At 40.7% G+C, this 11,821-nt stretch overlaps 1 protein-coding gene, 1 long non-coding RNA gene and 1 pseudogene across 3 annotated transcripts; 1 reads left to right on the top strand and 2 right to left on the bottom strand.

Moving 5' to 3' along the window:
• Positions 1–1,527: 1,527 nt before the first annotated feature.
• LOC148098831 (uncharacterized) lies at positions 1,528–2,812 on the top strand. Its single transcript, XM_087851488.1, has one exon. It carries the CDS (start codon positions 1,543–1,545, stop codon positions 2,473–2,475), a length of 933 nt encoding a protein of 310 aa, XP_087707614.1. The 5' UTR covers positions 1,528–1,542; the 3' UTR covers positions 2,476–2,812.
• Positions 2,813–8,480: 5,668 nt separating this feature from the next.
• LOC148098830 (uncharacterized) lies at positions 8,481–9,910 on the bottom strand. The gene is made up of 3 exons (XR_015719975.1): positions 9,780–9,910; positions 9,486–9,609; positions 8,481–9,379 (listed from the first exon to the last, which is right to left on the bottom strand). It is a non-coding gene; the product is annotated as an uncharacterized LOC148098830 (long non-coding RNA).
• A 305-nt stretch (positions 9,911–10,215) lies between these two features.
• Positions 10,216–11,603, bottom strand: LOC148098829 (von Willebrand factor A domain-containing protein 5A-like; annotated as a pseudogene). The gene is made up of 6 exons (XR_015720025.1): positions 11,502–11,603; positions 11,311–11,397; positions 11,055–11,178; positions 10,673–10,776; positions 10,411–10,528; positions 10,216–10,323 (listed from the first exon to the last, which is right to left on the bottom strand). The product of XR_015720025.1 is annotated as a von Willebrand factor A domain-containing protein 5A-like (transcript).
• Between the last annotated feature and the right edge of the window lie 218 nt (positions 11,604–11,821).

The following is an 11,821-nucleotide window of genomic DNA, read 5'->3' as shown; positions in this document are numbered from 1 at the left end:
TTCAGATTTTCATCCTTTGCACCATCTGTTAATTTAGAAGAACAAAAAAGAAGTTAAATCAAAACTCAAAGAAAAATGCATTTTAGTATCAGAACGTTTATTAAAATATGTAATTATTAAACTGTTCTTACTGTTTAAAAGAAGAGTGGACACCTATTCGTGTGTTTATGTAATGATATGATATGATGATAAGTTGTTCTGTCACATTGTGAGACAGTGTTGTGTGAGATCCACCAACCAGCTAGTAGAGAAACAAACCACCACAAAATGAGTTAAAGTTACTATAAATTAACCTTCTCACACTTCAAGTGAGGTTTTCTTCTTTTATGGACACGTGCTTCTGAAAACAGTTTCAAATTCAGCAATTACTAAAAATAATCCATCTCTATCGGATTAGACCATTATCCAAAGTCACCAATGAAACTTATTAGTTATAGGTACACTTGTAAGTCTGTAATTCTGAATTTTATTAAAATAGCTCAACAAAATAAATACTCATACTTCAAGTGATATTGATCCAGTTCAGGCTCTAGTTGTTTGTGTCACGTTTAGTTGCACCAGACTGTATATTAGAGTTCTGTGACATACAAAGATATAAATATGTCTCTTGGGATGCTCCCTTTAAGGGTTAACATCATCTGTCTCCATCTTACCCTATTCCTTCCTGTGTGTGAGCAGAAAGCGAGGATGAGGGTGCATCTGAAGACTGACCAAGGATTGCAGGGCCTTTACTGCAATCCTTACCTTTGCAGTTATAAGGATAAGTATAGTTACCTATCCTCAGCGCTCCGTGTGTCTGTGGCCTACACACAGCTGAAGCCTGAAGCCTGATTACAGCGTCTGGGCATCGAACAGCCTCAATAGCCTGGAAAGGTGCTAATCGCTAGGCTAACTAGCAACAAGATGCCTTCCCTCTCCACAGATGACTACCACAGCCTCTTGCAGAAGATTGCAGTACTGGAGACAAAAATTCATTGCTAAGAAATAAACGTGGAGGTAAATGGACTGTGTGGAAATGAAGCAACCTTGCCTTTGATTTAAAACAATGGCGATGAGCAAGCTAGTACACAGCTAAGGAGCACAGATAACATGACCAAGAAAGTAGACTCTGTGCATTATAATAAATCCTCAAGCGATAATCCCCCCTCGGACTGTCTTGGTACAAAACCAAGACATAAAACATGTCTCCTGGAAGGGGGAGGACGTATCACAGGCAGGGCACAGCGAGCTGAAATCTCTGAAACCGACTGGCCTTCACTTAGACAGAGAAGCTCTTCTACCCCTGTATATGGGAGGAAACAGGACCGGACAACCGTGACTAGGAAGGTTAACAACAAACCTCCAAAACAACTGAATGTGAAACTGCAGAACAGATTTGCTCCACTATCAAAGGACCCTGGATCTATATCGGACAACCATCCATCTAAAAGTAGCAAAGTAAGGTCTGAAAATCTGTTGACAAGTAAAAGGCCACAGGGAAAGCTAAAGGCTAGGCCTGAAACTCTGATTGTGGGTCACTCTGCCGTAAAGGATGTACAAAAGATGTGCGGTAAGAACACTGAAGTCCTCTGCTTTCCCAAGGATATGGTCAACAACCTGAAGGAGAGAATTCTTCAAATTGCAGATGAATATCCAACTGTGACAAACATTGTATTGCATACAGGGTCAAACGATGTGTCCAAACAACAGTCGGAGGTTCTGAAACGGGACTTTACTGAATTATTAAATACTGTATGCAGCTGTATTCATCAGTGGACCTGTACCCCCGTCAGAGGAGGGGACGAGAGATTCAGCAGGTTGTTTGCACTGAATAAATGGCTTATATCAGCATGTACTGACCACTCAGTGCATTTTATCAACAATTTTAATATTTTTTGGGAACGCAGGCATCTGTTTAAAGCAAATGGATTTAATTTTAACAAGTCAGGGGTGAAACTGTTCACCTCCAACTTGTTTTATTCCATACGTCATCCATCTGTGCTTGGTGCCAAGGCTGAGATAAACGAGGAGTTATCTCATAAAGAGGAACAAACAGTACTGCAAGAACAGACAAAGCCCAGCAGAAACTTTGAGAAGGAGCCTCATCTGCCCCCACCCGGGAAGAGCTTCAGAAAGGAGAGACATCAGAGGCAAGAAGAGGGGTCCCTATTTGCCTCCTACTCTCTCAACAACACCAACGACCAGGACCAGGGACCACGACCTTCCCCTGTCCCCCAAACCCCTGACAGGCCATCACCCTCCTCCCCCTCCCTTTCTCCCTCCTCCCCACACCTGAAATTCACTGAGGAGATGATGGAGCGGGTCAATGCTGGGCTCAGATCTACCCTTCGGCCCAATCCCTTTTCACCAGAGAAGCCAAAGGTTCGCCATCGAGCCCCGCCCTCAACAGAGCAATCAAAGTTATATTGCCCAGCATCGCCCCCCTTAGTTCCTCCTTACCACCTTCATGCTCTGTCTCCGCAGTCTGATGTGTGATGTGTGGAGGGTCCGGGCTGCGAGGATTATGGCAGTGGTGACTTTTCCCAGGAGAAGCTGGGACCCTGTTTACTAGAAGGTTTTAAAATTTCTGTACTTTTAGGTGACAGAAGGAGACATGTGGCCTGGTCAAAACACAGAGAGCTGCACTCTAAAAGATCTTTAAACATAGTAAACATACTTTGTGTGCCACAGACTGCTCCCAAACACGAGGGGGCAAATAATACCTCTAAAACACTTAAGTTGGCTTTATTAAACGTTAGATCTTTAGCTGGGAAAACATTTTTAATTAATGATTTAATCACTGAGCACAGCCTTGATTTTATGTTTTTAACTGAAACTTGGTTGGACCAAAGTGGAGCTGTTCTCATCGAGACGACCCCTCCTAACTACAGTTTTATCTGTGAGGCCAGGGTGAGCAGGAGAGGAGGAGGGGTTGCTGTCTTATTTAATGAATAATTTCAATGTAAGCAGCTATCTCCTGGAAGTTTTCAGTCTTTTGAATATGTGGCTTTACAGCTGAAGGCCCCATCCAAAGTTGTGTTTCTTAATGTTTACAGGCCTCCCAAATAGGGATGGGTACCGGGTTCTGACATAAACGGTAGTAACCAGACCGAAAAGCAGCGCACATTTCGGTGCTTTATTTCGCTGCTTTATTTCCCCTGAAATGTCATACACTTTGGATTCTAGCCAATCATTTTACCTTTGCAAGCGTAGTAGGCGGATCCAGGTACGTACGTTCTTTTAGAGCAGAGCTACAGATTAAAAATGCCCAACGCGAAGCGGTCAAAGTCTGGCTGTACTTCACAGCAAAAGATGCAAACTCAGCAGCCTGCAACAAGTGCTTTAAGCTGATACTGTGATACTGTCAAAGGAGTTAACACCTCAAATCCAATGAAACACCTGGCAACGCATAGCGTTTTTTTTTTAAAGCCGAGAAATGCGTCGTATTTGATAGCTTGCTGCGAGACCTCACATCGAGCACATCTACTGCGGGTGGGTTGCCTGTTATCGGACCCGGAGTTAGCGACATACCCCAAGAACCCGAAGAGGAGAGTCCTGGCCCCTAGCCCTGCCAGTGTAGCAGAAATGATGACGGATGATGATGGCAGCAGCAGCCGTTCTTCTCTGCGTGAGTAGCTTAATGTTGTTCGTGTGTAATTTATGTTGAGTAGGCTAACCACGTTATTACATTAATGCATGTAAGGTGAACTAGCAAACACCGTCATAGTTACATGCGGCTGTCTTCTTGTTTGATGGCAGATACTCCCTTCACCCTGGCCAAAAAGGCTAAAATGACCAAAAAAAAAAGTGGAAAACAGTTAAACATGAGAGGTTTTTGTACAATAAATAAATCCCCTATAGCTGCAGAAAAGGCTAACATTGTTATCTTTTTACAAAAAAACAGCTGAACATGAGAGGTTTTTGGACCAATTTTGTGTTCTCCATTCTTTAAGCACCGGTTTGAGCACCGTTTAAGCACCGGCACAAGGGATGGGTATCGAAAACCGGTTCTTTTTGAGAACCATAATCGGATGTGGGTCGCATAGGGTCAAAAAAGTTGTTTTTGATGCGCTTTCGCCTGCAGTTTGAACGTAGTCTTAGTTTTGTTCTGTTTGAGTTTAGCATTAAAGCTGTTTGAGTTCACGTTTGTCCCCACAGTCTGCACATTGAGTCCTCCTTTTCACCACTCCTGCCTGCACATTAGTGATGTGAGATGAAGCCTTGTGATGAACTGAAGCTTTCCATCCAACTGGCCGACTCATGGTTCGAAGCATTGTGAAGATTCAAGTGGAAGATTAAAGTCAAATAGGCTCAATGATTATAATGATGTGATGTGTAAACCTCTAAACTTAATAAATAAATTGTTTTCATGGTTATTTATCTCAAATATTGTCTCAGTATGTCTGATACAAAAGAGAAAGGACAGAGTTTTGGTATGATTGTGTAACTGGGTAATCATGCTTATGTACATCTGGACAATGACACAAACTAGTGTGTGGTGCTTCACATTTTAATAAACTAAAAGACAGAAATCAGATTATAAGATCTGTGGTTTGGTTGATTTATATTATGGTACTTATCATTTGTGATATTTATTACTGTGTGCATACTTTATTAGGAGAGATGAGATCTAAATGTTGCCAGACAGGGGAAAATCTTCTCTTCCTTGCTGGTTCCATCGAAGGAGAAATGTCCAAGTAAGTATGTAACTGGGACATAATCCAATTCCACAACACAATGTGATGGGAATCAGCTGTGTTTTGCTGCCCAATTTATTTAGAATCTGGCGCGAAACGGCGAGCCAGTTCCTGAATCAGTCACGTGGTACGGACTGCCCGCAAGGCCTCAAATGTCACTACATACGTAATCAAAGCAAGATACGCGCTTCACAAAACTACCCTGAGATTACCGACACACGCTTCAAAGCTTCGACACACAGGAGACATCACTACTTTTCATACAGATGATGTAATAGTTAAAACTGACACCAAACCTGCAGAAAACTGTGCTTACAGACCTACACAATCAAACACTGAGGTCAATTTAGCTGCGCTCCTATTTTATGAACAGTGACTGCACAGTGGTTAGTACTCTGTGTTGTGGTTTTATTTACATAAAACGTGAATATAAAGAAAAAGGAGAAAACTTTATGAATGTGAAGGTTTCATGTTTAATGTAAGGAACTACTTACTCAGGTAATGTTTGCCATGGGTCCTAAATTAATGTAGCCAATCCAACAGCGTGAAGGTGAGTAGGGGTACAGTGTCAGTGTAGCAGTGACATGTGTGACATGACCAGGACTCCAGCTGTCTCAGGTAGATCCAGTGACATCTTCAATGTTCTCATGACTTATTTGGAAAGTTCCCCATGCAGATGAAGAATGGAGACTTTTCATAGCATAATATGCAGACAAATGCCATTCTGCTGCCTGTAGTGTGCCCAGGCAATTCTTTTATATAAGTAGACATGAAGAAAGCATATTTTCAGATCTGCATTTACCTGCCTCACAGGAAATTCCTGTGATTTGTGTTTCAGGGCAGAATGTGCATGTAACTTGTCCTGGCATTTGGTCCCTCACACAGCCCAAAGGGATGTTTGAAATGCATAGAGGCGTTCATAGGCCTGCTAAAGAGGCGGGGTAACGGCATAGCAACGTACATAGATGAATGGCTGCTGCTATCAGATTGAGAAATGTTGAGAAAAGAGCAGGTTAAAGTGGATCCACTGATGACTCTGGGTTTCACCATAAACTACGAAGAGTGTCCTGCAGCCAACCCAGCCCTTATCTTTCATAGGAATATCTCTAAATTTCACCTCATACAGAGCGTGTCTCTGTAGGCACAGAGGGACAAATGCTGTCACACGCAGGCATGTTTCAGGTGGGACGAGATCTCTCATTCAGACAATGGCTGCAGATGCTTCACTAGAAGCTGTCACAGAGAGGAAGGTGATACCACGGATGCAAGTCTCTGGGGTGCCACTCACAGCAGCATAGTAGTGGGTGGGACTACTGGGACTCACCTCAAAGGGGTGCTCACATCACCTGGCTAAAATTACAAGCAGCATTTTTCACACTGAATAATTTCCTCCCTTCAGAGTTGAAGTGATAATCTTTACTACTGGGGGTATAACACTGAGGATGATGAGTCAATTTTTTTTTTACTTTGTTGATGTAACCATAGGGGTTCCCTGAATGGTTGCTGCACATCAGACCTACACACACTAAGTGCAGACATGTTAGCAGCTGCACTGTCAATAGTAGTCCCAGAAACAACTAATATAGAACCCTCACAGTCACAAGAGACTGCTGCACTGCTGCTAGCACTAGCCAGGAAGAAGTGCAGGAGGAGGGACAGCAGTCCCAACAAGAGAGTGAGGAAAAGACAGAGGGAGGTGTAATCAGCATGGTAAGAACATAGATGGACAGAATTGGGAAGGGAGACCTTCAAGGAAAATGAATGGCTACTTTAACCATGAGGCACTGCTAATAGTTAGTGTAGCTTTTAATTGTCACATGCTGCCCTGCACATGTTGCCTTTTAAACTGACCATATGGAGCAGCATTCATCTGTTGTCACTGAGAGCTACTCACATTCTGAGAACTACTGTCCACTGGCACCCAGCACCCACAGCTGGTGACCCAAATCTGGGCAGGATTTGACCAGCCACAGGTCAACATGTTTGCCTCTAGGTAGAAAGTGCAGTGTTCACTGTATTTCTCTCTGATGGACAAGGAAGCTGTACTAGTGGTGGGCCCATTAGCTCACGAATGGCTGCATGCTCTGCCTTTTGCATTTCCTCTGCTGGCCTTGATTTCACTCACTCTGAGAGAGAGATGGCTGACCACGATGTCCCTTTGGTTAGTGGAAATTATGCCCAGCTGTTTACTTACATGACATAAATTGAAAAAATGAAAGATATGCATTGGAATAAGGAAGAATTTTGGACAAGTATGTTTAGGGCTGTTCAATATAACGATATATATCGGATGACGATATAAAAACATCTATCGTTTCATTTTACGCTATCGTTTGTTTCACGGTGTCGTAGAATAAACTGTTTACAGAAATATATTTTCATGGTTTTGATGGTTACTGTAGTGGCTATATTAATTTCTATAAGTTCTCTCTTTCTCTTATATTTAATATAACCACACTACTGACCGTCAAGCGCCTGTTTTTACGTGTTGTCGTTAGCAACAACGACGGTAAAACCATCGCGTGGCTCCGCTGTCCGCTTATTTGTTTTCTACATAAATCTTTCACAATAAAGCTCAAGATCCTGTTGAGACTTTTAAAAATAAACTGAATCACGTGAAAGAGTATGCAGAGAGTTTACGGATGAGAAGAAAAAAAAGAGCCGTCAGGTGCTAAAAAATAAATCTTAGACTCAAACTTTGAAAGAAAATGGTGGCCGTTACAACTTATGTCTAAAAATGTATAGTTTCATGCGCTGGTTAAAACACTCGAATCCAGGTAAAGGACGCCCAGCTGGAAGAAGTTCACGCAAGTCGAATTGCCCGAGATTCACAGAATTTACAGAAAATGGAGGACGATAAATGTCTTATATCGGGATATGAGATTTTTGTCATATCGCACAGTATGTTAGTCTTTTTAAAAAATGTGTTTTATCATGACTCATGAAAAGAAATGAAGGGAAAAATACTCACCTGTGCTTTGATTTATTTACTATAAATAATACATAAATAAAACACAGCAACATTAAAGTTAGAATACAAAAGCAATAATCTCCGGTCCTCCTACAAAGCTGACTTTGGACACATGCAGCATAAAATAGGGAACATTAGATAATAAAGTTGGACGATGCAAAAATTAATGTGGATGAAGTATGAAGTAAATCTGCTTCTGTGTATGAATTGTAAAGAAGTTGTCAATTTAATAAAAACCTCAGAGGCCAAGGGCAGTTTTTTGCACACTGCAACCCAACAATATATTTCCAGCTTCCACACACTATGTCACAGATGGTGCTTGAAAAAAAAAGGAAACACAAAATAAAATATTCAATTAGCATCTTAATAACTGACCGACTGTAGCAACTCAGTATAACCATCACAAACTGAATGCTTATTTTTGTGTTTACTACCTTTTTGCGCACTGAGCCATGATACAGCCTTATGACTTATGGTCTTTAAGCCAAGTTTAAAATTTGTTTTGAATGTCCTTGGTGTAGTTATTGATGTCATTTCTTTTTATGACAATCTGTTCTTAAATTGTGTTTTATTTCTCACAAAAGTGAAAAGACAGATTATGGAAGAAAGTCGAGCCAAAGAACAGAGTTGGCTCTTAGACTTCCAGTATAGGAGGCCCTCAGCAGAACTTTTAAAGAGAATAAGAAACACATAAAACCTTCCTTAGATAAGGAGGTGTGCTCTGACAGTGCAGCGCAGCACCCAGAAAGCTATTTGGCATTGGCAGAGAAGACTTGGGAAGTTATTCAGGAGCATGGTACTCAACTTTGCTGCTCAAACCTCAAATATATTGATACTTTTACACCAATATACAATTTATTTCCAAAATACTTTGTTACAACAAAGAAATAAAAAACCAAACATAGATTTCATGTTTCAGCTGATTTCAACTTTTTATGCTAATCATTATTTGAAAAGTCATTACAAAACAGGCCATTGTTGAAAATTCATATGTAAATATAACTACAGTCATGAATAAGCAAACATGAATGAAGACTATGTGCTGTCTTAAGACGTTCAAGGATCAATCAGTGTCAATTAGCAGAATGAAAGTGTTTTATGGATAAAATTGTAACTCCTGCGAGAGAAACTGTATGGTTTCATTTCAATTTGGCCATAAAAATATTACTTTCTAAAAAATAGAAGCTAAGATAGACTACTTTGTTTAGAAGATGGTGTAAACACTGTAAATAGTTATTTTTAAAAAAATTAATAAATTCACTGAGGACCATCTTGAAAATGTCCTGAACTGAAGCCATTTTCAGAACTATAACAGGAAGGGAAAAGACTCTTCTTAGATTGGTTTTGGTGTTTCTGTGTGAAATCAGTAAAAGTATGAACATAATCGCCATCTAGTGGCAGAGAAAAGGAATCAAAACACTTTGTGAATGAGCTGCCACAGCAGTGGTCCAATCTTCTACTGTGTTAGGAGTTCAGACAATTTTGACATACTTTTTTTCCACAATGGTAAAACCAAAATTAGGTACATAATTCATGACAAATAAACATGTAAAAGGGTTCAATGATATAAAACAGCTCTGTATCAAAGGCAGTGTGGAGTAAGTAGACCTGCTTCTGTTCACTCTGAAGATGAAGCTACTTTAAGAAAACCCTCAGAGTCCCAGAGCTTCTTTCTTCACGCTGCAACCCAGCAGGACATTTCCAGCATCCACACACTCTGACACACACGGTGCTAAAAACACAACACAGATATTAAAATAATGATTGTGGGAGGAAAGCTGTAGAATGAAACAGTTTTTTAAAGCTGTTATTTTATCTGTTACAATCATTGCTAGTACCATTGTGAGCACAGAGCCACGAGGCAGCCTTCATAGCCAGAAGCTCCCACTCGTCCTTTGCATCCATCTTGAAACCATGAAGCCAGATCAGAGCCAGAATGGTGGCCCACACTTCACTGCTGGCCTAGTGTATAGAATCAGCAGTCATGTAGTTAAATATTAAATTAAGTGAGGCAGCATGCAGATGTTCGTTAACATGAGTGTGTAATTTTGAAAATTCACTTTTGAAACCATTTTAATGAATATGTTACAAACACCCACTATTACTGTGTTATTATTTATTTAATAGCCCACCTTTTCAGGCTTTGACTTTTCCACCTCCTCGTTGGTCTCAGTGCAGCAGCAGAGCTGGATCAAGCAGCCAGCAGCCAGACGCCTTCTGGAGGGAGACTAACAGCAGCAAAGGGTCTCTGAGTCGCTTCTTAGCAGGTGGAAATTCTTCATCTAGCAGTTCTAAAGGGGAAATTTAATCAATCAATCAATCAATCAATCTTTATTGGCAGACATCATATTTTCAAAAAGGTCTAGAGGAGATAATAACAATTCTTTCATAGGATGGAAATCAGACATAAACACCATCATCTTTCAAAAAGACATCAAATACTTAAGGAGTGTGATGCTATGAGCTCAGTGCAGATATCAGTATGGTGATATGGTCACAATGACAATGTTTTACATCGTACAAGCAACACGAGGTAATATCTAATTGTTCCAGTGGATAAACGCTCATTTACCCAGAGTTCTCTGCAGGTCTGAGACTGAAATGCGGCTTGTTCTCAGAGGGATGACCTGCCAGGCTGTACTTCAGCATCACACAGCCCTCTGCTGCCTCTGAGCTCTGACACAGAATTACAGTGTTAAACCAATTTCATCTTTTCAATGGAAAATAAATAATAATTGTAATTGTTATGAGTCATTGTCTTACTTTTGGTTGCATCCTGTCAGTCCCTGTGATGAACTGAGCGTGGCCTCCTCCTTCCTTGGCCATCCCATTGATGAGAGCAGAGCTGGCCCCTTCCCCAATCCCAAAAGAGAAGCACCTGCAATACAACAGTTTTCACAGAGGACATGTTGGACATTCTGGAAACTGTGTAGATATAGTTGTGTTTTTCTGGTTTGTGAGAATACAACAGCTGTTTTTAAAAACACACAGGTTTGGTACACAGCACATGTCATCATATTTTTCTTGTTTTTTCATGTGAGAGATCTTCACCAGATCAATCACTTCTTTGGTGTTCCCCACCTCTTCATCAGTAAAGACAAACAGCCAGAGAGGAGAGTTTACACACATCTACACAAGCTGAAACACAACTCTCTGACAGGTATACAAGTATGCTGTCAGTAAACTGTTTTAACCAGTAAAACAACATAAGAGAAGTAAGACTGAGAGGAGCAGTAGGAGCCACTCAACAGATCAACTTGTGTATAATTAACAGATTATATAAGATATGTTACGAGTGATACAGGGCTTGGTTCATAGTTAACTTACATGTTGGAATAATGAATGATTAAAAAGATATAATAAAGAATGGCATCATTAAAGTGTGAGTGTGTGTGTGTCTGAGTTACCCGTTTAGGCTGAGTGGGAATGCAGGGCTGATCATAAGTATTTTTGAGGGGCTCCAGGATCTCTGTTCCTCCAAGATCAGCCTTCAGAGCCTCCATGGTCATCTCACTATACTCTACACTCTTACTGCCATGACAAACACACAAGTGAGATCAAACATAACATGTTGTCTAACAGCAGGGAAGATATCTTATCACACATTTACAGAAAAAAGTGACAGAAAACTGATATCACGGAGATCATATGAATACAACTGACGGGAGGATGTGTTCATAACTAGACCCAAAACTAAATGTTGGAATAGCAGCCCATTGGTAAGCTCTTCAACAGAAGCAGAGGAGAGTCCTGAAGGGAAGAGAGAAAAGATGGTGAGGCCACTGTGTGAGAGCAACAATTTTACAAAAGATTTGAGGAAATATTTTGTAACTCTAACACCACTTTATGAATACCCTGGCACTGCTGATGTGAGTATTACTCATATTTTCAGATCGATTCACTAAGAACACAAACTCTCCACATGAAGCCATTTCATGTGTTTCAGAGAGCCTGAAACATTCTCTCCTGGAGCCACAGCTGGACTTGCCATCGGCTACCGATGGTGATTTTTCATTTGGGCAGATGCTTATATTATTATTATTATTATTATTATTATTATTATTGTAACCGTATAAACAATAAAAGGTGGTGGATTGGCCAATTGGTCATGATCGACTCTGTGCTGGCCAATTACAGCCGGGGAGGTCAAACTTTAAAGTTCCATATTGAGGTG

This window comes from Neolamprologus brichardi, chromosome 14 (assembly GCF_056152115.1).
Source record: "Neolamprologus brichardi isolate AB-2024 chromosome 14, ASM5615211v1, whole genome shotgun sequence".
NCBI lineage: Eukaryota > Metazoa > Chordata > Actinopteri > Cichliformes > Cichlidae > Neolamprologus > Neolamprologus brichardi.
Note: the sequence above shows the minus strand (reverse complement) of the source record. Positions and strands in the feature narration are given on the sequence as shown.